The 26,777-nt window shown below is 40.1% G+C and overlaps 1 protein-coding gene across 1 annotated transcript in view; it reads left to right on the top strand.

Moving 5' to 3' along the window:
• The window catches only part of LOC149457504 (putative ATP-dependent RNA helicase DDX47), a 59,039-nt gene extending 32,639 nt beyond the window's left edge, over positions 1-26,400 (top strand). Inside the window, exons 3-4 of the mRNA XM_089683608.1 lie at positions 25,421-25,609; positions 26,384-26,400. Of these exons, the coding sequence (XP_089539734.1) occupies positions 25,421-25,609; positions 26,384-26,400 (206 nt within the window). The remainder of the gene's footprint in view (positions 1-25,420; positions 25,610-26,383) is intronic.
• Positions 26,401-26,777: the final 377 nt, after the last annotated feature.

Raw genomic sequence — 26,777 nt, 5'->3', positions numbered from 1 at the left:
TGCTCTGCGGTGACAGGAGCAGACCAACCCCACCACCTTTATGACCGTTAGGCCTGGGTGAATGGGTCCAGGTGAGACCTCCGTAGGAGAGTGCAGCAGGGGTGGTAGAGTCAGTGGGCTGGATCCAGGTTTCTGTGATCGCTAGGAGGTTGAGGGAGCGGGAAACAAAGAGGTCGTGGATGGCGATAAGCTTGTTGCACACCGATTGGGCGTTCAGGGGGTGCACATGAAAACGGGGGGGAGATTTTAGGGAGCAGGGGGACAGATACTAAGTTGCGGGGGTTGCGGCAGGACGTGGAGGCGGGAGGGTGTTGTGCGGGTGAGGGAGGTGGTTGAGGGCCAGGATTCGGGGAGATGTCCCCCACGGTTAGGAGAAGGGTGAGAAAGGTGGCATGGGAGCAGGATGTGCAGGAGCGTGAGAAACTACTAGTGGAGGTGTTCGGGTCAGTGGGAGAGTGGAGTAATAGGAGGAGGTGGTGGGTGCCGTAGAGGGGCGAAGGAAGAAGTGAGGACACAATATACAAATGTTTGGGAGGAGCAGAGGGATATAGTGAATGGATTTTGGGAACGGAGGAGAGGAAAATGAGGAGGAGTGGAAGAGGCATTTTGGGGAGGCGATGAGAGCAATAGTAGGGAGATGATAGCAATGAGGGGGAGATGTACAAGTTTTGGGGTGCAGCAGAGGGGTAAAGAAATGAGATTTGGGAACAGAGGATAGTAATATGATAAGGAGAAGAGGGGGCATATTATATAAAAAGGTACACGGAGTGGGACTCGGGTATGTAAGAGATGTGTCCCAGCGTGTTTGCTTGCAGTATGTCCAGCATGCAGTAGAGTTTCTTGCTGTTTTTGTTGTGTCTTCCTGCTGCTTGAGTTCTCCTGCTTCGCACTCGTTCAGCGCAGCACCCCCATCAAGGACTGTGCCCCCCATCTATCTATGTGTGTGTGTGTGTGTGTGTGTGTGTGTGTGTGTGTGTATATACATACATGCATACACACACAGTGGGGATCGAAAGTTTGGGCACCCCAGCTAAAAATTTGTATTAATGTGCATAAAGAAGCCAAGGAAAGATGGAAAAATCTCCAAAAGGCATCAAATTACAGATTAGACATTCTTATAATATGTCAACAAAAGTTAGATTTTATTTCCATCATTTACACTTTCAAAATAACAGCAAACCAAAAAATGGCGTCTGCAAAAGTTTGGGCACCCTGCAGAATTTATAGCATGCACTGCCCCCTTTGCCAAGCTGAGACCTGCCAGTGTCATGGGTTGTTCTCAATCATCGTCTGGGAAGACCAGGTGATGTCAATCTCAAAGGTTTTAAATGCCCAGACTCATTTGACCTTGCCCCAACAATCAACACCATGGGTTCTTCTAAGCAGTTGTCTAGAAAACTGAAAATAGTTGACGCTCACAAAGCTGGAGAAGGCTATAAGGAGATAGCAAAGCGTTTTCAGATGTCAATATCCTCTGTTCGGAATGTAATTTAAGAAATGGCAGTCATCAGGAACAGTGGAAGTTAAAGCAAGATTTGGAAGACCAAGAAAAATATCAGACAGAACAGCTCGCAGGATTGTGAGAAAAACAATTCAAAACCCACGTTTGTCTGCACGATCCCTCCAGAAAGATCTGGCAGACACTGGAGTTGTGGTACACTATTCCACTATAAAGAGATACTTGTACAAATATGGTCTTCATGGAAGAGTCATCAGAAGAAAACCTCTTCTACGTCCTCGCCACAAAAATCATCATTTGAACTTTGCAAATGAACATATAGACAAGCCTGATGCATTTTGGAAAGCAGTTCTGTGGACCGATGAGGTTAAAATTGAACTTTTTGGCCGGAATGAGCAAAGGTACGTTTGGAGAAGAAGGGGCACAGAATTTAATGAAAAGAACCCCTGTCCAACTGTTAAGCATGGGGTTGGATCAATCATGCTTTGGGGTTGTGTTGCAGCCAGTGGCACAGGGAACATCTCACGAGTAGGAGAAATGGATTCAATAAAATTTCAGCAAATTTTGGATGGTATCTTGATGCCATCTGTGAAAAAGCTGAAGTTTTAAAGAGAGGATGGCTTCTACAAATGGATAATGATCCTAAACACACCTCGAAATCCACGGGGGATTACATCAAGAGGCGTAAACTGAAGGTTTTGCCAGGGCCTTCACAATCTCTTGACCTCAACATAATTGAAAATCTATGGATAGACCTTAAAAGAGCAGTGCGTGACAGACAGCCCAGAAATCTCAAAGAACTGGAAGACTTTTGTAAGGAAGAATGGGCAAGGATACCTCAAACAAGAATTGAAAGACTCTTGGCTGGCTACAAAAAGCGTTTACAAGCTGTGATACTTGCCAAAGGGGGCAGTACAAGATATTAACTCTGCAGGGTGCCCAAACTTTTGCAGACGCCATTTTTTTGTTTTCTGTTATTTTGAAAGTGTAAATGATGGAAATAAAATCTAACTTTTGTTGACATATTATAAGAAAGTCTAATCTGTAATTTGATGCCTTTTGGAGATTTTTCCATCTTTCCTTGGCTTCTTTATGCACATTAATACAAATTTTTAGCTGGGGTGCCCAAACTTTCGATCCCCACTGTGTGTGTGTTTTTGTTTTTTTTTGTTTTTTATAGCATAAAAAATGCACAGGCGATCAATTACCACCAAAAAAAAGCTCTCTTCGTACGGAAAAATGGACTTAAATTTAATTTGGGTGCAGCGTCGCATGACCACGCAATTGTCAGTTAACTAACGCTGCGCCATAACGCAAAAAATAGCCTGGCCAGGAAGGGGGATAAATCCTTCTAGAGGGCAAGTGGTTATAGAAGACAACAGCGGTTAAAATTGCCGCCTTGCAGTCCATGAGTTAACAAAGCGTGCGTGCGTTGACGTCACTGGTCTCAGACGTCTGACATTACAGCGGAGGTGGAGGAGTCATTGCATGGCTCCGTAGGCGGCATGGCTGGTGAGGTCCGGACGCCGGCCGCTTTCCTGAGCAGTGCTTCCCAGGTGGAAGGAGCCTTACCTGGACCAGTGGTGGAGTGTGCCCAAGGACCAAATGCTCGGCGGAGCCCTGGTGAGGTGGGGAAGCGGGTTCACGTTCATGGACGGTCCCCTGTGTCTGAGCGAGAGGAGGACTTGCGGTGAGCTGTGGCTGGAGGACGTGGAGAGGCAGGACCTCGAGGATTCGGAGGGACCCGTAGGTGTCCGGGGACTGCCTGAGCTGTATGAACGTAGCTCCCTGGAAATGTATGACAGCGGGCAGCTGCAAAGACCAGAGCTCAGTGTCACTGCAAAATAAAAAGAAAAAAACCCCAGAGCTACATTCCCCCCCTTGAACCATATTGTGCACCCACAACAGCCTCACCATAGCCCAGAGTGGGAGAAAATAACACTGAGCACAAGACTCAGGACCTGACCGGGATCCTGTCAGAATTGGGGATCTTAAAGCAGAGGAGACGGCATACAGAAGCAGTTTGAAGAGGAGGAGGAGTTGCAGTAAGAATATGTAAAATATGTTCATGAAATGTTATTTACCTGCACGATCCATCTTTTTTTCTAATGTGCTAAAGTCTATGTAGCATTGTATCATAAGGATCAATAGACTTTCTAGCAACCTGTCGCGTGGGAAAGGCGCACAGGATTATTTGGGCTGTAGTGTATCGTGACTTTTCAGGGTAAGCGGTAAATAAAAGGTAAAGCCCCTAGGAAAATGAGAAGTAGATTGACTAAAGGGAGTGGTTCTAAACCCCCCCCCCCCCCCCCCAATTTTCTGCAAATTCTTCCACAATTAAATACTTGCCCATACAAGAAAAAAAAAGCCCAGAGCCACAAACTCAAGAGAATCGCCGTGAAAGGCCCGCTAATCTTGGTAGAGATCAAGCTAGATTGTCATTTGGTAATGGGGAAGAGAACCAAGATAAAGTTCAAGTATGGAAAACATAGGAGAACAAAGAAACCTAGAACAAGAAGGGTCATTAGGTCATCCACTTTTAAAAAAAAAAAAATGACCTGGCAGAAAAGTTAGCAAAATTGTAGACCGTCCCGAAAAAGGAAATCTGGGCTCTCCGTAGTGACCTGGGTCATATTTTGCCACGCATGGAAGAAATAGAGAGAAAAACTGAGGAATGTGCAAAACAAATTAAGAACTTAGTAATTCTTTCTGTTCTATCTGCCTCTCCTCTACTTGCCATTCTATTTAAATTGTAGACCGTCCCGAAAAAGGAAATCTGGGCTCTCCGTAGTGACCTGGGTCATATTTTGCCACGCATGGAAGAAATAGAGAGAAAAACTGAGGAATGTGCAAAACAAATTAAGAACTTAGTAATTCTTTCTGTTCTATCTGCCTCTCCTCTACTTGCCATTCTATTTAAATTGGAGGACCAGGAGAATCGCAACAGAAGGAACAACTTAAGGATCAGAGGTTTACCAGAAGAAATGGGACAAAAAGAGGACTTATTGGGGAAAATTAAAAAATCTATAACCCAATAATGGGAAAAGCGGAGAAGGATCTTTTTAAAAGTGGACAGTGTATAGGATTAGATGGCCAAAGGGTATCCCAGCAGAAAGTCTCAGAGATGAGATAGAGATATAGATTATATATATATATATATATATATATATATATATATATATATATATATATATATATATATATATATATATATATATATATATAAAATTTTAAAATTTCTTGTCAGTTGTGTAGTGCTTCACCAACATTTTGAACTTATTGCATGCCCTCAGATATTAGGTGATAGCAGCTTGCACTTATTACTATTGTTTATATCGTTACCAGTGGAGCGCAGAGGGACCAATGTTTTTTTTGTTTTTTTTTTGTAGTGCCCTCTATATCGTACACCTCCTGCTGCAAACATGGAAGTATTTGGTTTTTTCAAAAATAGAATCGTTGGCCTCCCTGGTGGTATGATTATTTCAGATTTGTGGTGCTGAAAGCGGTACCATTATTATGCATAGAAATTTGGCATTTTTTATTGTAGGCCTGTAATTCTTAGGAATAACTCACTGAAATCTGTCCAAACGAGTCTAGTAAACATCCTGGGTAGGATAAAACTTGAAACCCAATATCATAAATTATAATTTAATAAATCATTAAATTTATTATTATTTTTTATAATATAATCAAACCAAAAACACTGCAATTTGAAATATAGCGCCAAGTTCGCGCATCACTGAGCAAAGTTGCAAAATTGTTTTCAGTGTCTGATGACTAATTTCCCCACGAATCATCAGTCAATTCTGCAAGTGTTTCTGATTTATTATCGCTGTTGTCTAGCTGGTCTAAAACTGCTTTTGACCTAAAGGGACGCTTTTTGGACGCCATGGACGTTTCTCAGTTTCCAGGCAATAAGAACAGTAAAAATGCAGGCAGGGCACAGGACAAAGCACTAGGGACAAAATGTATGTGAAATGGTTTGATTCACTAAAAATCACATAGTAAAACATTACTGTGTGTCACTTTTTTGTCATTTTCAAATTTCCCGCCGTTCCGTCCCCTGTACGTCCCGGAACCCAGAAGACAGATGCCGGCATCCGCCGGATTACATTGCCGGGGACACTGCAGGAGGGACATCGCAGGAGCGAAGGACTAGGTAAATGATCGAGGGATCGCGGAGCAGCGCCGCATGGTATTCCCGAGTGTAGCTTGGGGTTACCGCTTGTGGTACTGAAACTTTTTACCCTAGCTACACTCGGGAATACCGCCAGGGAGGTTAAACTAGAAGATGTGTTTTAATAAATCTGAAAGTGGGAAAAATGGAGAGTTGGAGTCCCAATATAGAAAATTGGGACACCTCATGGAGAAAAAGATCACCACTTGGTGGGATATGGCCACTTACAAGAGGTATTTAAAAGACAAATTGGTCCCACGGAGAAACCTAGATGGGACATACCTATCAGTGATGACTTATTTGACCCAAAATCTACAGAAGAATGGTTTTGTTTTTTCAATGAAAAAGGATTAGAATTGGTGCAGTTTCAATTAAAAAGAAAACAGAAAAAAATGAGGTATCTAGATACTCGGAAGATCTAAAAAAGAAAATAGAACCTTTTTTAAGGATACTCCGGAAATGATCAACCTTACTAAAAGGTCTAATAAAGACTTAGAAGGTTGATCAAGAAGTGAAATATAGAAAAACTAAAAAATGTCATAGAGACTTCAATGATTTCAAAAAAGATCAAGTCTTTAAGTGGCAAACCTCAGCACCTAGTGCAGATATTGGGTCTACAAATACTACTCCAGTAAGAGAAACAGAAGTAGAAACCATTAGACCTCCACATATTTCATATAAAGAGCCTGCTAAGAACTTTCATAAAAATTATTACCCACAAAACAAAGCTCCTATGTACCAAACCCCTAATAATAAATGGAGACCCTACAAGAGAGGCCCATATCGTAATGGTCATTTTGGAAAAGGAGGACAAGGGAGACCATATTATCCGTCCTATAGGCCACACCCTAATCCCAGATCAATCACAAATATCCTAGGAACAATCATGCACAATATAGAGGATCTAATCAACCATATCAAGAGAGGAGCCACTACACCAGAGAATGGGACCCACCTAGGTATAAAGATAGAACTCCACTTCCTACACACAATAGATATGAACCTCTCAATTATGATAGAGATTTTTTTAGACAGGGATCGGATAGAGAAAAGTCCAGGGACCAGGAGAAGGCGAAGCCCCGAAAGAGGAGGGGGTGCCAAAGAGGATTCAAGAAACGAAAGAAGACCAATAGGGGAGGGAGTATTCCATTTGAGTGGGATTTCCCTTTCTAAGGAAGAAATCCTAGTTCTTGATAAAGGATTAAAGTATGCCCCCCCCCCCCCCTAAACCAGTGGATAAATTCAGCACATATGTGGATGTACAAAAATTCATCAAGAAACTCAATTTGAAAAAGCATTTTATAGGACTACCTGGTGCAAAAAATTGTATTTCCAGTGCTCCCAGTTACATTTTCACCCACACCACACTCAAAAACAAATCACTTTTTAACCCACATATTAATGTTAATAACCAGGTGGAGGTTTTTAAAAAAAAAATGGTGAATATCGATTTAGAAAATATGAATATACCCAAAAAAGCGCCCAATATAGGATTACATACAGGAATCAAAAGATTATCGAATAGGAAAGAAATCGTCATAAGACCGGCAGACAAGGGTGGAGGGATCGTAATATTATCGAATGACTATTACCTAAATGAATTACAAGCACAATTAGAAGATATAGAAACGTATCAAAAGCTTAAAAAAGATCCTTCCAGAAACTATAAGAAAGAATTAGAGCAACTTGTTCAAAAAGGAGAAGAAAGGAAAATATTGAATAGAAAAGAATGTGCAAATATTTGGTACCAGAGATGTGCGAAATACTGGTGATATATACGGTCCCAAAAATTCACAAAGACCCTGTAAATCCACCGGGTCGACCAATTGTCAATGGTATTCAGTCGGTCTTAGCTCGTTTAGGGCAATACATAGATGTGTATCTTCAGCCTTTGGTAAAAAACACAAAATCTTATCTGCGAAACACCAAGCACTTGATTCAGCTACTAGAGGAAAAGGAGGATTACCAAAATATGATTTTGGCAAGTGCAGACGTGTCATCTTTGTACACTATAATTAAACACGAAAATGCCATAGAATCAGTGGGTTGGGGCTTGAGAGAAATGAGTAGCCTAAAATGGGCCCAAAGGAGATTTATTATAGAATGTCTTGACTTTTGCTTAACACACAATTATTTTTGGCACAATGGAACATTCTATAGGCAAGTTAAGGGAGTGGCCATGGGAGCTAGATTTTCTCCCAGCGTGGCCAACCTCTTCATGGCATACTGGGAACAGGAACCAATTTACCAGATCCCACCTAAAGAGCTAGCCATGTACAAGAGGTACATAGATGATGTGTTTATCCTATGGGAGGGTGACCAAGCTAACTTGGTAATTTTTTTTTAACAAATTGAATATTAATAATATTAAACTTTTATGGAAATTTAGTAACCAACATATTCAGTTCTTATATTTGGAGATCTTTATAAATGGTACAAACATTAGCACCAAAACATATTTTAAGGATGTAAACAGAAATGGCTACATCCCAATAGATAGTTGCCACTATCCGCCGTGGCTATATAACATCCCGAAGGGACAGTTTATAAGAATAAGGAGAAACTATTCCTCCAAGGAAGAGTATGCAACAGAGGCCAAAATTTTGGAGGAAATTTTTATAGGCAAAGGGTATTCGCCACCTACACTCAGAATATACAAGCAGTATATAGTATCCTCAAAGATAAAGTTAAAAATGAAGAATCTTTTGACCAACTGGTCATTATCCTTGATTTTAATCTGCAATTTAAACAAATCCAAAATATTTTTAAAAAGCATTGGCCAATACTCAAGACAGATCCCATCTTAAAGAATATCATACCTGATCACCCAGAATTTATCTATAGAAAAGCCCCAACCCTTAGAAACAAATTAGTTAAAAACATATTAGACCCACCTATAAAAAAAACAAGATGGTCACGTTTCTAGACCAGAAAGGTTTCTTCCCTTGTAAGAAATGCTACATATGTAGAGCCACTAGGGGGCAGAATCCTAAAAAGTTCCTTTTTTCCTCTACGAGTAATGGGAATGAATATAAAATTAAAGACTTCATATCTTGTAAAACTGAAGGTGTAGTGTACGCCCTACAATGCAAATGTGGACTACACTACATAGATCGCACAAAGAGACCTCTCTGGATGAGGTTACGCGAACATGTACAGAATATCAAAAAAGGATACCCTAAACATAGTGTATCTAAGCATTTCGCCAACTTTCATAATAAAGACCCATCCGGATTGCTTTTTTGGGGAATTGAGCGTTTTAACAGACATTGGAGAGGGAGCCATAAAATCAGATCATTGAGTCAGACAGAGTCAAAATGGATTTTTTTTAGAGGACTCAATGTAGAATTTGATCTGAATTGTTTTATCAGTGATTTTTAAACTGTATATCTGGTTACTATATTCCTATTTGAGTTTTTTTTTTATATTCTGCTTGTTTAATTATTTTAAGATTTTAAAAAACCCAGTGATAGAGAGCTGGAAAGAGAGCTGGAGAGAGAGCGAGAGAGAGAATCAATACGCTGGAGTTTCTTCCATCCGGTTCTAATAATTGTAGTTTTTCATTATAATGTTTTTAACAATGTAATATACACGAATGTGAACATCTGGTGTGGGTGTACTGAAGGGAGACACATAGGTTTTTTAGCTATATTTTTTAGCCACATTTAATTGTGTGGATTGTATGATAGTTGTTATTTTAGTCAATATTTGAGGATTTTTTATGTTTTGTATCAGAAACAATTGAGTACTGTCCGTGATACTTTTTTATTTATTTGCACTAACATACAATTTTGAGGACAAGCTTTCGGGGTATGTCCCCTTCTTCAAAGTCCAAGCAGTACTATTACAAATCACAAAGTTTAATCAGAATGTTAGAAGGGATGAAAAAAAAAAAAAAAAGACTACAGATAAGATACAGCAAAAGGAGGGGGGAGGAGGGGGATACTACACTCACACAGAGGGGGTCAAGCTAGCTAATAGTCATAAAACTGTTGGATAATGATTGAGGAATCCCATGTCCAAGTTAAGGCCGTTATCTCTTGTGTCAAATAGAATTATCATTCTTGGTTCAAAAGTTTTTTTCTTTCCTGAATGGATTTGAATTTTCCTTTCAGAACTAAAACATTGAGGTCTCCCATTGTGTGGCCTGGTTGTGTGAAATGGTGTCCTACAGGTGTGCAGAGGTCACATCTTCTTTATGTTCCTTGATGGTATGTCTGTGCAAATTCATCCTTGTTTGCACTGGAGGTGCAGCTGTATGATCCGGAGATATTAAAGATCCCTTTTGAGTGTCTGACACTTTTTGATGGATTGATTTGGTTGCACAGCTTGCAGCGTTTTTTATTGCAGGGTTTGCTTCCATTATTTGTGACATAATCAGAAGGAAGTTTCCTACTGATTAGTTTATTTCTGAGGTTGGGGGGTTGTCTGAAGGCCAGTATTGGGGGTTGCTGGAATATTTCTTTCAGAGTTCCATCCTCTGTTATGATGGGTTGTAAATCTTTGATTATTTTTCTTATCCCTTCTAGTGCTGGGTTGTATATGATTACTAGAGGTACACGGTTGTTTGTTTTTTTTCTCTTTGTACTGAAGTAGATTTTCTCTTCGTGTTCTCAAGGCTGTGTTTATGCTGGTGTTGATAGTTTTGTCCTTGTAACCTTTCGTATGGAAGGAGTCTGCTAGTGTCCCGAGATGTGTCTCTTGGGTCAGAACATATTCGGTGGTATCTAATGGCCTGACTGTGTATGATGGCACGTTGGGGGTGGAAGCTGGAACTGTGGAGGTAGTTGCATCTGTCAGTGGGTTTCAGTCAGTGGTGCTAAGGAAAACTTGCTGAATTTAAAAAGGGGTATTTGGTTGTGGGGGGAGATTTTAATGTGTTTAGATCCTCAATGGGATGCATCATCATGTACAAGGAGAAGAGCAGAGGATAGGAATTTGAAATCATTGAAGTTATTACATTAACATCAATTAGTAGATGCGTGGAGAGTAAATCATCCAAGAGAGATATTATACCTTCTGTCATGTGCATGGTTCGTATTCAAGATTGGATTACATAATGATAGAGCATAGACAGTTGGAGACATTGATGGGTTCCAACATAGAGGTAATGTCTATCTCTGATCATTCCCCCATCACAATGAGGTTACAAGTAGGTGGAGGCAAAGATAAAATACTCTCTTGGAGGTTAAATTAAATGCTTTTACAGGACCCCGAAGTAGAGAAAAGGTTAAAGCGGGAAATTAAACAATTTTTTGGAGTTAAATGAGACTAATGAAATATCTGGGGCAACAGCCTGGGAGACACATAAAGCCTATATTAGGGGAATATAGATCTCTATAGGAATAGAAAAAAAGAAACGAGGAGAAAAAATAAAGTTAGCAATGGAAGAGCTACATAAACTGGAACAAACACATAAAAGAAAAAACGGAATAGATATTTATTAGAAGATACAGTCAGGTCCATAAATATTGGGACATCGACACAATTCTAACATTTTTGGCTCTATACACCACCACAATGGATTTGAAATGAAATTAACAAGATGTGCTTTAACTGCAGACTGTCAGCTTTAATTTGAGGGTGTTTACATCCAAATCAGGTGAATGGTGTAGGAATTACAACAGTTTGCATATGTGCCTCCCACTTGTTAAGAGACCAAAAGTAATGGGACAGAATAATAATCATAAATCAAACTTTCACTTTTAAATACTTCGTTGCAAATCCTTTGCAGTCAATTACAGCCTGAAGTCTGGAACGCATAGACATCACCAGACGCTGGGTTTCATCCCTGGTGATGCTCTGCCAGGCCTCTACTGCAACTGTCTTCAGTTCCTGCTTGCTTGTTCTTGGGGCATTTTCCCTTCAGTATTGTCTTCAGCAAGTGAAATGCATGCTCAATCGGATTCAGGTCAGGTGATTGACTTGGCCATTGGATAGCATTCCACTTCTTTCCTTTAAAAAACTCTTTGGTTGCTTTTGCAGTATGCTTTGGGTCATTGTCCATCTGCACTGTGAAGCGGCATCCAATGAGTTGTGAAGCATTTGGCTGAATATGAGCAGATGATATTGCCCGAAACACTTCAGAATTCATCCTGCTGCTTTTGTCAGCAGTCACATCATCAATAAATACAAGAGAACCAGTTCCATTGGCAGCCATACATGCCCACGCCATGACACTACTACCACCACCATGCTTCACTGATGAGGTGGTATGCTTAGGATCATGAGCAGTTCCTTTCCTTCTCCATACTCTTCTCTTCCCATCACTCTGGTACAAGTTGATATTGGTCTCATCTGTCCATAGGATGTTGTTCCAGAACTGTGGAGGCTTTTTTAGATGTCGTTTGGCAAACTCTAATCTGGCCTTCCTGTTTTTGAGGCTCACCAATGGTTTACATCTTGTGGTGAACCCTCTGTATTCACTCTGGTGAAGTCTCCTCTTGATTGTTGACTTTGACACACATACACCTACCTCCTGGAGAGTGTTCTTGATCTGGCCAACTGTTGTGAAGGGTGTTTTCTTCACCAGGGAAAGAATTCTTCATCTTCCACCACAGTTGTTTTCCGTGGTCTTCCGGGACTTTTGGTGTTGCTGAGCTCACCGGTGCGTTCCTTCTTTTTAAGAATGTTCCAAACCGTTGTTTTGGCCACGCCTAATGGCTTTGCTATCTCTCTGATGGGTTTGTTTTGTTTTTTCAGCCTAATGATGGCTTGCTTCACTGATAGTGACAGCTCTTTGGATCTCATCTTGAGAGTTGACAGCAAAACATTCCAAATGCAAATAGCACACTTGACATGAACTCTGGACCTTTTATCTGCTCATTGTAATTGGGATAATGAGGGATTAACACACACCCGGCCATAGAACAGCTGAGAAGCCAATTGTCCCATTACTTTTGGTCCCTTAACAAGTGGGAGGCACATATGCAAACTGTTGTAATTCCTACACCGTTCACCTGATTTGGATGTAAGTACCCTCAAATTAAAGCTGACAGTCTGCAGTTAAAGCACATCTTGTTCGTTTCATTTCAAATCCATTGTGGTGGTGTATAGAGCCAAAAATGTTAGAATTGTGTCGATGTCCCAATCTTTATGGACCTGACTGTAATATTGTAAAGAGATGAGTTAAAAGATCTGATGGAACAAGAGACAAGAAGGATATTTAATGAGGTCTCAAAGGAAAGATACAAATTGGGGAATAGACCCAGAAAACATTTAATGAGAAGACTTCAGAATAAGAAATCTAGAAATGTTATAGAAAAAATAAGAGATGGGAAGGGAGAAATGGCGTATAATACATCTGATATAGCTAGGAGGTTTTACAGATATTATAGTGAACTTTATAAAGTGAGGGGTGGCAACCAAAGGGAAAATGAAGAGGAGAGGGAAAAAATTAGACAAATATTTAGGTGAAGTAGAATTGCCACAATTAACACAAACATTAGAGATTCTCGAGAGTCCTATTACCCCGGAGGAAAAAGCCCAGGACCAGATGGGTACAGTGGGGTATTCTAAAAAGTTCAAGGATTTTCTTGTTTACAAAATCTGTGGATATATGAATGCAATAGGAGAGGGGTCGGAAATGAGGGAAGAGTCACTGCAGGCTCACATTACTCTCATTCTAAAGGAGGGGGAAGGATGGCTCACAATGTGCAAGTTATAGGCCTATATCATTATTAAATACAGATACTAAACTTTACGCGAAGCTCTTGACAACAAGACTGAAGTATCTGATGCTGCAATGGGTGCATTTGGATCAGGTGGTCTTTTATACCGGGAAGAGAAGGGAGGGATAATGGCCTTAGATTCTTGATTCTTGTACAAAGGGCTAAAAAAAGAAAACATACGGACAATACTACTGTCGATTGATGCTGAAAAGGCCTTCAATAAGGTTAACTGGGGATTTATTTTTGATACTTCAGCATTTTAGGCCCTATTCCTAATATTTCTAAACTGGATAAAAGGATTATAGAAATGTCCAGCGGCAGTTAAGGTAAATGGAACTTTTACAGTTTTTTTCGAATGTATAATGGCACCAGACAAGGATGTCCCCTGTCTCCTTTACCGTTTTTGTCCCTGGAACTGTTCTTGTAGAGGGTAAGGAAATGTATTGATATAAAGGGGATAAAACTAGGGGAAATAGAGCATAAAGTAGCCGCGTATGCAGATGACATGTTCTAGATCGCTAATCCCAGAATAACGTTGCCCAATTTAATGAAAGTATTTGAAACAGTATGGGGAGATATCAAATTTGAAAATCCTGTAAAATCAGGAATTTTTAAACATTAACCTTTCAATGCCAGAGAAGACTGGCCTACAAAAGGAATTCCCTTTCACTTGGAAGAGAAATTAAATCGGTTATCTTCGAATAAAACTAACCCACTCTTTTAAAAGTTTATATGAGGCAAATTATATTCCGTTAATAAATGAAAGTAAGGAAGAGTTGAGAAGACTGTTAAAAGGAGCCTCGTGGATTGGACGAATAAATCTGGTTAAGATGGTGATACTGCCAAAGATTTTTTTTATAAATTCCACATGCTTCCGATCTCCCTTCCAAGGTCCTTTTTTGGGATAATTTAAAAAGATTACTACATTTGGGCTAATAAGAAACCAAGAATTGGCTATGAGGTTTTGAGCAGAGCAAAAGGAAATGGAAGCTTGGGATTACCTAACGTAAGGATGTATTACACAACAGTAATTTTTATCACGAGTGGTGGATTGGACATTTAATTCAGATGAAGAGATGGGTGAATATGGAAGGGGCATTAAGTAAATCTCAGTTACAAAAGAGTATATGGATTCCGCATAGGTTTCGCACATTGGATGTAGATATTAGCTCACTGACTAGGATAGTATTGCGCATGTGGAATAGAATACACCGTATAAATAAAAAATTTAATTTTAATTCACTGAAGATCCCACTCGTGGGAACGGAGTATTTCCTCCCAGGGAAGGGTGAAATTAGTGGGAATTGGATAAAGGATAAGAATGCACATTTGAAAGGTATTATAAAATAAGGGAAATTGCACACTTTTCAAGATTTAAAAAAGAATAAAGATTTATTTGACATGTTGGATGATTGGCAATATTACCAGCTAAACCATTTTGTTGCGAGTCTCCCACAACCGCTGAGGACATTGGAAGATATGTATCCATTTGAAAAATTATTAAATGGAGATATGACTCCAAAACATGTTACCTCAAGAATATATAAGATCCTCATGGATATGGAAAGAGGTGACCCTCCAGGGTTTATGGGAAAAGGAACTGGGAGTAGAAATTAACCCATAGCAAAGGAATATTTTCAAATTAACTCATAAGGCGATAAATATGCATACAGTGGAAATGAACTATAAATGTTTGGCTAAATGGTATACAACACCAAGGGTAGGTCATAAGCAGCAAGTAGAAATTTCCACTTTGTGTTGGACAGAATGCGGAGAAGGAGGTACAGTGGCACACATATGGTGGAGTTGCCCGAAAATACAAAATTATTGGAATGAAATAAATCAACTTATTCAGGCAATATGCGAGCTTACCTTTCAGAGAGAGCCATGGAAGTGTTTATTCTATTATTTTGAACCCTCATTGGAACTACATAAAAATAAAGTTTTGTATCATTTAATAATTGCAGCAAAGGGTTTAATGCCCAAGTATTGGCAGGCGACTGATGCACCAAAAATCGGAGACTGGATAGAGTGGAGGGTATCTTTAGAATGGAGGAATTGTATCATTTGGAAGAGGATAAGATGGAAAAATTTAGGAAAATATTGTGTAGTTGGATCAAATTTAAAACCTCAAATATATACAGAATTGATTAGAGTAAAGGGGGAAGTATAGAAACTAGGAGAATTATTATGGTAAATTCATGAGAGATGAACTTGATACAGATAGGTATGAGAGAAGAACTTAGACCAGGATGGGGATGGGTAGAGAGGGAGGATGGGGGGGGGCAGGGGAAATGTATGGGGTCACTGGAATATGCATTAAATATTTTTTAGAACGGATGATTTTTCTATTTTGCATAATAATCAAATAAAAAAAAGACATCTGACATTACCTCAGTCCCGGAAGTTCAGAGGAGTCCTAGCGGTTGTGTACTGCTATGTAGGATTATAGAGATTGTGGAGAGAGTGGGCAGTGGCAGTGTTTTACATGGATGAGAAAGACAAACTGACGTAACGGAAGGCGTCTGTGAGTGGAGGGAGCCAGCATGTATTGGTGGGATTGACACAGTGCAATGTTTGCAAAGGTATCAGGCTCGAGACATTCCTTGACCGCTTGCCGCCCTGCCACTGTGTATATACGTGTGCAGGGCGGCAGTGGAGCGCAAAACCACGTTTAAAAACGGGTTCCGCGCTCCCGACACTTTCGCCGGCAGGGGGCGCGCGCGTGCGCTCCCGCCAACCCGCGGGTGACACGATTTGATCCAGGAGGGATCAATCATTAGATTTCAGCCAGTAATTTCTGGTTGAAATCACATGATCGGTCCCTGTCCTATCCTGTCCTGTGTTGACATACACACAGGGCAGGATATGATGTCATTCTTCTCTGCCTGGACACATTCCGTTCCAGACAGAGAAGAAGACATCCAAAAAGTGAGTACACAAGCACTACACTACAGTTAGAACACTCTAGGACACATTTAACCCCCTGATCACCCCCCCCCCCTCCAGTTAACCCTTCACTGCCCTGTCACCAGTGTCACTGATCAGTGAAGCGATTTTTACTGATCAGTGTCGCTGGCGACTTCCGATAGAGTTAGCGCCCCTCCCAGATAGCGCCAGATTGCCCGCCAGTACACCAGTAATCCCGTTTAACCCCTTGATCGCCCCCCCCCCCAGTTAACCCCTTCACTGCCCTGTCACCAGTGTCACTGATCAGTGAACCAATTTTTACTGATCACTGTATCAGTGTCGCTGGCGACTTCCGATAGTGTTAGCGCCCCTCCTAGATAGCGCCAGTTTGCTCGCTAATGCACGGGATTTTTTTTACCAAAAACATGTAGCAGAATACATTTTGGCTTAAATTTATGACTAACTTTGAGTTTACGATATATTTTTTATAGCTGAAAGTAGAAAATATTGTTTTTTCAAAATTTTTGTGGTTTTTTTGTTTATAGCGCAAAAAATAAAAGGCGCACAGGTGATCAAATACCACCAAAAGAAAGCTCTATTTGTGTGAAAAAAAGGACATAATTTTCGTTTGGGTGCAGCATTGCATGACCGCGCAATTATCATTTGAGTTAGTGCAGCGCTGTATAGCAAAAAAAGGCATAAATTACAGTATCTATACCATAGTTTGTAGACGCTATAACTTTCACACAAAGCAATCAATATACACTTATTGGGATTTTTTTTACCAAAAACATGTAGCAGAATACATTTTGGCTTAAATTTATGACTAACTTTGAGTTTACGATATATTTTTTTATAGCTGAAAGTAGAAAATATTTTTTTTTTCTAAATTTTCGTGATTTTTTTGTTTATAGCGCAAAAAATAAAAAGCGCACAGGTGATCAAATACCACCAAAAGAAAGCTCTATTTATGTGAAAAAAAGGACGTAAATTTTGTTTTGTACAGCATTGCATGACCGTGCAATTATCATTTGAATTAGTGCAGCGCCAAACAGCAAAAAAAGGCCTGGTCATTAAGGGGGGTAAATCCTCTGGGGCTCAAGTGGTTAACCCTTGATTGATTGGGGTGGCACAACATATAACAACAAATGCCTGTGGACAGTCGTATTTGAATAATGTCCAGTGATCACCATGTGATGAATCTAAATAAACACTCACTAGTGGAGTGTGCTTTTGATCATGCTGGTTGCATGCTGACTTCTTTTGAACTGGTCCTTTTGACCCACCACAATAAACATACTTCAGCAGCAGCTGCAGGCACAATCAAGTACAGTGCATCCAGAAAGTATTCACAGCGCTTAACTTTTGCCACATTTTGTTATGTTACAGCTTTATTCCAAAATGGATTAAATTCATTTTTTTCCTCAGCATTCTGCAAACAATACCCCATAATGACAATGTGAAAGAGGTTCGTTTTGAAATCTTTTGAAAGCTGTGAATACTTTCTGGATGCACTGTAAGTGATTGTGCCTGCAGGTGCTGCTTCACCGACGTATGTTTATTGTGGTCGGTCAAAGGACCAGTCCAAAAGAAGTATCTTACAGAAGTGAGTACACTCCTCACATTTTTGTAAATATTTTATTATCTTTTCTTTTCAAATCTTTTTTTTTTTTTTTTTTTTTTTTTTTTTTATTGAAATTTTTAAACAATTTCATCAACAAAGGATTGAGTAGAAAATAGGTACATCTTTTTCATAGCACCACAACTCAAATACGGTCTTAAAGTTGCAACATCGGCCATGAAAAATATACATTAACAATGTAAAGCAGTAGATATAGATTTTGCTTCCAGCAAAATAAGTTACAAATAAGGCATACTGTATTTACATAGTGCACTGTCTGCAATCACAATTATCCTGGAGAGACGGGCCCACAGGGCCGATCCACCAGGTAGTTAAAACATAATGAAAAAGAAAAGGGAGAGAGAATAAAAAAAGAAACCAAGAGGAGAAAGGAAGGGAAACCTAAAAGGTTAAGAAAAGAGAGCTTGCGTTTCAATTACTGAAACCACAATACTCTCAATTCTATATATGCATAATGTGTGACATAAACATTTCAAATTTTTCCATATGCTGATGAGAAAGTGCCCTCTCACAGATATGTGACTGTACCCTTTGAATTACCTCTATGGAGGGAATTTTTGTTTACCTCCACACAGCAGTGATGGCCAATCTAGCAGCAATAAGTATATTATTATACAGTATTTATAAAGCGCCAATAGTTCGCTCAGCACTGTACATTACAAAGGGGGACAGAACATGTGACAGAACAACAATACAATGCAAAACATGAGGGGATCAAGGGCCCTCCTCTTTCAAGCTTACAATCTAGGAGTATATGGCCAATTATCGTTCTAAATTTGCCAGGGAAAATATTTAAGGTAATAATTAATGCCAGATGCGGTGCCAGGCTAGTCCTTGTTCCTGACACCCGCGAGATACTGTGAGTGCAAAAACTTCTTGCCAAAAGTTCTGCAGGCAGGAACATTTCCACAAGGTATGAAGTATGTTCCCTTCTCCACAATTCCTCCAACACAAGGACAACACATCAGGGTACATTTTAGACAATTTGTATGGAGTAAGGTAGCTGCGGTTCAATATTTTCAAAGAACAGTCCCAATGATTAGTACATTTTGTAATACTCAAATTATTGCTTAAGGCAGCCTCCCACTCATCTCGGGTGAAGGATCTTTGTAGATCCCTCTCCCACCTTCCCACGCAACCTAAATTAGAGGAATCATTATCATAGTGCAAACACTTAAAACCAAAAGATACCCTTTTTCATTCTAACAGGATTAGTTAAAGTGTGCCATAATTTAGAATTTATCTCAAGCCATGTCTGCAAATTAGCTCTGTGAAATCCTCTTATTTGCAAGAAAGGGTGTAGGCCTTTACTTGGGATAGGTTTTTCTATTTCTGCGAAGGTACTGTAGCCAAGATCCTTTTAAAGGTTTGGTATTAAGATTTGCGATAAAATGTTCATAAGCAGATAGTGGGGTATCAATTTGAAGCTTGGGAGAGGAATTAGATACTTTTATTTAGACCTATTATCCAAGCTTCCAATGTTGTGGTAATAGATGGGAGAAATGTAGTTTAAAAGTTTTGATGTAACAGACCTAGCCAATAGTAGCGCTCGTAAGTCTCTATTGGGAACCACATTCTGTTCTATTTGTACCCATAATTTGTCTGATGGGACAAACCACTCCGGGAGTTGATCTAGGATTGTTGCATAGTAGTAAGTAGAAAGTACTGGAAGACCGATTCCTCATTTTTAGTTTTATGTTTGGTAAGGGACAGAAATGGAATCTGCGGTTTCTTCCCTTTCCAGATAAATCTTTTTAGGGCCACCTCCAGCCTATGAAAATAGGCCTGAGGAATAAGAATCGGGATTGTTCTGAAATAATATAGTATTTTAGGAAATATTAACATCTTAAATGCCGTTATTCTACCCATCCACGATGTTTAAAATTTGTTGAGCCGCTGCAGCTCCGTTCTAGTGGACTGGTACAATTTTTCAAAGTTATCTTTAAATGTATTAGAGGATGGAGCTGATATGTAGATACCTAGGTAGTCCAATTTCTTATGGGTCCAATGATAGGGAAATTTTGTCTTTGAGAAAATTCAGGGATCCCTTTGTTATTGCTATTGGAAGAGCACAGGATTTTGTGATATTAAGTTTATAGTAGGAAACTTCACTAAAAGACTGCAAGGAAGCTGAAATTTCTGTATGCGTTCACTGGATCAGTAACAGTGAGTATAACATCGTCCGCAAACAGTCCAATTTTATGGGATGTAGACGCTACTTGAATGCCTTTGATCCGTGGATTATTTCTAATTGCAGTCGCTAGAGGTTCCATAACTGTGAAAATATGATGTCTTGTGCCATTTAGTGATACTAAAAGAAACCGACAGGGCATTAGATGTGAATACTTGGGCAGAAGGAACTGTGTATAGTGCCATAATAGCCGACTTTAAAAAAACCACTGATACCAAATTTGTTTAAGGTAGCGTCTAAGTATTGCCAGTGAACTCTATCAAGCGCTTTCTCGGCATCCAATACCAAAAACACCACCTGAAGCCCTCGTCTTTCAATCAAATGCATCAAGTTCAGTATTCTACGAGTACCATCTGCTGCCTGTCAGCCCTTAACAAAACCCACCTGATCTGCCTGAATAAGAAGAGTAATATTTAATAGACGGGTTGCTATAATTTTGGCGTATACTTTTAAGGTCTGTGTTTAACCGTGAAATTGGCCTAAAATTTTGGGGACGGTCAGGAGTCTTCCCCGGTTTAGGTAGAGTAACGATGATAGCCTTTAACATCTCAGATGGGAATGTGGATTTAAGTACTGCTTCATTGTAAGTTCTTTTAAGGTGAGGTAGTAATATAGGTTGAAATTCCTTATAGTACTCTGCTGCGAAGCCGTCAGCCCCTGGGGATTTCCCTTTTGGCAAAGCTTTAATGGCCACGATTATTTCACTTTCCAGGATAGGTTGTTTAAGCCCCTCCAATTTTTGATGTGCTAATTTAGGCAATGGAAGTTTATCTAAGAATTGATGAATTAGCTCAGGGGTAGGTTGAGTATTAAGATCTTGAAGGTTGTATAACAGAGTAATAGGAGCGAATCGCCGCTGCTATTTTATTGGGGTGAAAAGTAGGTTTGTTCGATAAGGGATCTAAAATTGATGCTGATTTAGATTGTCTGGCAGCAAGATATTTCGCAAGCATCTTACCTGCTTTGTTCCCCTGCGTATAAAATGTAGCTTTAGCTTGTTTAGCGTGGTCCGACCACGACATTGGATGAATCTCAGCGCTGGAGACATTTTGCAATAATTGAATGTCCGTTAGAAAAATAAATTTTTGAGTAAGATTTGTGAGGTGCTGAGTAGTGTGTATAATCTCGTTCAGATGCATGTAGACATCTCCAGGGATCATACAAGTTGGATTCAGATAAAACATTAGTTAGAGAATGTCTCAAACTGCGAGAAGAGTGTGATACATCTAGGGAATTATTTATAATAGCATTGAAGTCTCCATAATATAGTAAGAATCCCTTCTGACTTTTTGCCACTTTTTTTGCAAGGAATTTAGAAAGTGGACCTGATGAACATTGGGAGCATAGAGATTCACAATAGTATAGATATTATTAATTTCGCATACAATAATTAGAAATCTACCTTTACTATCAGACACTTGAGATAGCAATGAAAAAGCGACAGAGTTTCTGATAGCTATAAGAACACCACATTTCTGATAAGGGCCATTGGACTTGAAAACGTGTGGGAACATGCGATGTGAGCAGTGAGGTGCCTTAGTAGAGGAAAAATGTGTTTCCTGAACACAAATCCCGTCGCCACATAACCGTTGAGCCTCTTTCCACGTTGAGTGACGCTGTTAAGACCGTGGGCATTCATAGAAACTACTTTCAGGACCATGGTAGGTTTGGCAAAAATGAGGGGTCGCCCTCAAGTGGTAAAAGTAGGAAGTGCACATCAGAGGAAATGATCCAAAAGGGTAAGCTTACAGCGTCCCAGGTGTTCCAGCGAGGAGAGAAGGGCTTCGCCCCCCCCCCCCCCCCCCCAAGGTGCATCAGAAATTACATACTGAGATCCCGTGGTATATTGATATGGATGTTCTAAGAAAAAAACTGAGAAAAATTTGGAGAAAAACAAAATTAATTAATCACTGTTACAGGTGGGGGGTAAATGCCAAGAGGCGCAGCTTGAATAACTGCTCAAGTGCACAGCAGATTGAGTGAAAAGGAACTAGGCACTGCGGCAGAAAATGTAATGATTCACATCATCCTGCGACTTCCCATTTCCCATTCAGGGGTTATTTTTCTGGGTGAAGCTTTAGTTGGCATAGATTCTTCATCTGTTGGCAGAAGGCCCCACTTTTCAACTAACTGGAATCCTTCCTCTTCAGAATTAGCTATTAGGATTGCTTTTACATGAAAGCCCATCGCCTGCTGAAAAAAAACGATACCAGGATGATGCCTGCAGCTGCAGGCATCACCCTGGTATAACCATTCAAAGTCCAGTGATGTACCAGTATGTCGCTGGTCCTTGTTGGGTGTATATGCTATTTTCTTTTTTTTTTTTCTTTTTGCAGCCTGTGGGTTGAATGGGAGAAAAAGAGGAAATCTCTGCCAGAAAAAGTGTGTGGTATGCCCACCATTAGAATACCTCCCTGCATCCACCCACTTCTAATGGTGGGCATACATGAAATGTGCCCACAAATATAAAATATATATGCCGAAGCATAGGGGCCATCCACCCACTGGCCACCCCAGGCCCCCATGCTTCAGCATATACAGTCAGGTCCATAAATATTGGGACATCAACACAATTCTAACATTTTTGGCTGTATACACCACCACAATGGATTTGAAATGAAACCAAAAAGATGTGCTTTAACTGCAGCTTTAATTTGAGGGTTTTTACATCCAAATCAGGTGAACGGTGTAGGAATTATAAGTTTGCATATGTGCCTCCCACTTGTTAAGGGACCAAAAGTAATGGGACAATTGGCTTTTCAGCTGTTCCATGGCCAGGTGTGTGTTATTCCCTCATTATCCCAATTACAATGAGCAGATAAAAGGTCCAGAGTTCATTTCAAGTGTGCTATTTGCATTTGGAATCTGTTGCTGTCAACTCTCAAGATGTGATCCAAAGAGCTGTCACGATCAGTGAAGCAAGCCATCATTGGGCTGAAAAAACAAAACAAACCCATCAGAGAGATAGCAAAAACATTAGGCGTGGCCAAAACAACTGTTTGGAACATTCTTAAAAAGAAGGAACGCACCGGTGAGCTCAGCAACACCAAAAGTCCCGGAAGACCACGGAAAACTGTGGTGGATGACCGAAGAATTATTTCCCTGGTGAAGAAAACGCCCTTCACAACAGTTGGCTAGATCAAGAACACTCTCCAGGAGGTAGGTGTATGTGTGTAAAAGTCAACAATCAAGAGAAGACTTCACTAGAGTTTAATATAAAGGCTTCATCACAAGATTGGTGAGCCTCAAAAACAGGAAGGCCAGATTAGAGTTTGCCAAATGACATCTAAAAAAGCCTTCACAGTTCAGGAACAACATCCTATGGACAGATGAGACCAAGATCAACTTGTACCAGAGTGATGGAAGAGAAGAGTATGGAGAAGGAAAGGAACTGCTCATGATCCTGAGCATACCACCTCAACAGTGAAGCATGGTGGTGGTAGTGTCATGGCGTGGGCATGTATGGCTGCCAATGGAACTGGTTCTCTTGTATTTTTTTGATGATGTGACTGCTGACAAAAGCAGCAGGATGAATTCTGAAGTGTTTCGGGCAATATTCTCTGCTCATATTCAGCCAAATGCTTCAGAACTCATTGGACGCCGCTTCACAGTGCAGATGGACAATGACCCAAAGCATACTGCAAAAGCAACCAAATAGTTTTTTAAGGGAAAGAAGTGGAATGTTATGCAATGGCCAAGTCAATCACCTGACCTGAATCTGATTGAGCATGCATTTCACTTGCTGAAGACAAAACTGAAGGGAAAATGCCCCAAGAACAAGCAGGATCTGAAGACAGTTGCAGTAGAGGCCTGGCAGAGCATCACCAGAGATGAAACCCAGCGTCTGGTGATGTCTATGCGTTCCAGACTTCAGGCTGTAATTGACTGCAAAGGATTTGCAACCAAGAATTAAAAAGTGAAAGTTTGATTTATGATTATTATTCTGTCCCATTACTTTTGGTCCCTTAAGAAGTGGGAGGCACATATGCAAACTGTTGTAATTCCTACACCATTCACCTGATTTGGATGTAAATACCCTCAAATTAAAGCTGACAGTCTGCAGTTAAAGCACATCTTGTTTGTTTCATTTCAAATCCATTGTGGTGGTGTATAGAGCCAAAAATGTTAGAATTGTGTCGGTCCCAATATTTATGGACCTGACTGTACATGTCAGTGCTGCAGTTTGACATTCCTGCAAAGAAATCAACAATGGTTAACAAAACAGTAACTCAATAAAACAACTTTATAATTGAAATATCTCTGCAAGGAAAAGTGTGTGGTGGTATGCCCACCATTAGAAAACCTCCCTTCATCCACCCACTTCTAATGGTGGGCACACATGAAATGTGCCAACAAATATAAAATATATATATGCCGAAGCTTAGGGGCCATCCACCCACTGGCCACCCCAGGTCCCCATGCTTCGGCATATATGCTTTTTTTTTAACTGCGGATGAAAAATCTCATCCGACAGCACTGCACACACTTATGTATATTCTGAAAGCAAGATCCTATTGCTGTCAGAATAAACAAGTCAGTTCTGCAGGTTGACATTCCTGCAAAGCAACAATGGTTAACAATAAAACAGTAACTCAATAAAACTTTTCTTAAACTGCGGATAAAAAATCTCATTCGACAGCGCTGCCCACACTGATTTATGTATATTCTGAGAGCAAGTTAAAGTGATTGTAAAGGTTCTGTTTTTTGATTTTTTTTTTAAATAACAAACCTGGTATACTTACCTGCTCTGTACAGTGGTTTTGCACAGAGCCCTGAGCCTTCTCACCCCCCTTCCGATTGGCTCCATATGTGCTTGCTATGGGGGCACTCTTGCAGGCTTGCTCTCATTGACAAACAGAGACAAGGTCTCTGCAACCCCCCAGCATCTACCCCACCCCACCCCCGCTCTGCTCACTGGCTTTGAATGACAGCAGTGGTAACCAGTGCCTCCCACTGCTGTCTTTGAGACTATGAGGAGAGAGAGAGAGGAAGAAGCGCTTCTGCTCTCAGGCACAGCCCTGGATCGAGATCGTGCTCAGGTAAGGCTTTAGAGAGGATTGTAAAAAAAAAAACAACCTGTACAACCACTGTAATTTTAAAACTTAGATAAGCTATAGAATTATTACTGATCAATATCTACTACCTATGGTATGTCATCTGAGTTACACTGTACACTACAATGTAAAAAAAAATAAAATAATGCATATGTAGATCACATTTGGACTATTGCGTACCTAGATTTTTCAACATTACAACTCCGTGCTTCTTACTCTGTATTTCTGTGAATGGTAGTGCTTATTGTTGACTAATTATTGACTAATTGACACCGTTATTGACAAATTTTTGGATACATTTTTATTTTACTTCACAGGTCGTGACATCATTGGTTTGGCTGAAACGGGCTCTGGAAAGACGGGTGCCTTTGCATTACCTATTCTTCAGACTTTGCTGGAAGGTCCTCAAAGGCTTTATGCGTTGGTTCTGACACCAACTAGGGAACTGGCTTTTCAGATTTCTGAACAGTTTGAAGCTCTTGGTTCTTCCATTGGAGTTAAATGTGGTATGCAGATATATTTTATTTTGTTTTCAAAGATGTTGTCCTATACCCCCCAAAAAAGATGCTTTTGTTTTTGTTTTTTTTGTTTGTTTGTTTTTTTTTTCTCCAGTTGTTTACTAGTGGATAAAATAAAGGCAAAAAGTTTTGGATAGACACAAGAGAGAAGAGTGCACAGGCTCTGGTGCAATACAATTTTATTTTACAGTAAGAACTAGATAAAACTGCACTCATAAGTAAAATGAATTAGAGCTCATCAGTCACAACTCCCTACTGTGGTACTGTGCACCAAAATACTCTCATTGCCCTTGATGGGAGCCCCATCTGACAAAGTGAATATGATTGCAGTCCTGGGTAGAATGTTGCTGCTGTGCTTGAGCGCATTCACGCTAATGGTTCACATGCACACGAAGCTGTGCTTGGGGTCACGTGATGTGAGCAGAGTGCTGCTGATGGTGTGTGTGTGAGCTTTTGCTAAGAAAACATGTTTTGAAGGGTGTAGCCTCCTTTTGTTTGTGCTTTGTCCACCAAGTACCATTGTAAGCATCCTTAAATAGCCTGACTTGGTGTTGAAGGATTAACCCTTTACAGACCCACTAGTGGCCAGATTCTGTGCTGGGATTACTATGAGAAACATAATGGTATCAAAGTGCAATTCCTATAAAAACTCATTTATGTCAACTTAACCCTTTCATATAAAATAACAGCATGTAACATATAATCATACCACTGCAGAACTGGACATAGCCATGCTCATCTTTCTTGTTTGTGTGTTTGCAGTTTCCAGTGCTCGCTAGTTTTGACCCTGGTTGTGAGAAGCATAGTTGTGGTGGTGTTGAAGATCAATCGTTTCATGGCTGAAATTATATTGAACTTTTGCACCCTTTTTGTGCAGGTCACTTGTGGCGCAAATACTGGGATGTGTGTATAGATCTGATCATTTTGGATAGAGTAAGGGAGGATTATAAACTGTCTTTTTTTTTTTTTTTTTTTTTAATGCATTCTATGTCCCATTGCAGAGATATTCCTTCACTTCCTGTCTCATAGCCAAAAGTGAGGGGAAATTCCTCTGAAGAGAGGGAATCCCTGGGTCTCACCAGGGTCACCCAAACTAGTGTACTCCATTAAAAGATTCCTGTTGTATTATTCTGTAACAATCCAAAATTAGCGATTT

The sequence above is a fragment of the Staurois parvus genome, unplaced genomic scaffold, assembly GCF_062004578.1.
Source record: "Staurois parvus isolate SC_StPar_1 unplaced genomic scaffold, SC_StPar_1.0 ptg000316l, whole genome shotgun sequence".
Taxonomy (NCBI): Eukaryota; Metazoa; Chordata; class Amphibia; order Anura; family Ranidae; genus Staurois; species Staurois parvus.
Note: the sequence above shows the minus strand (reverse complement) of the source record. Positions and strands in the feature narration are given on the sequence as shown.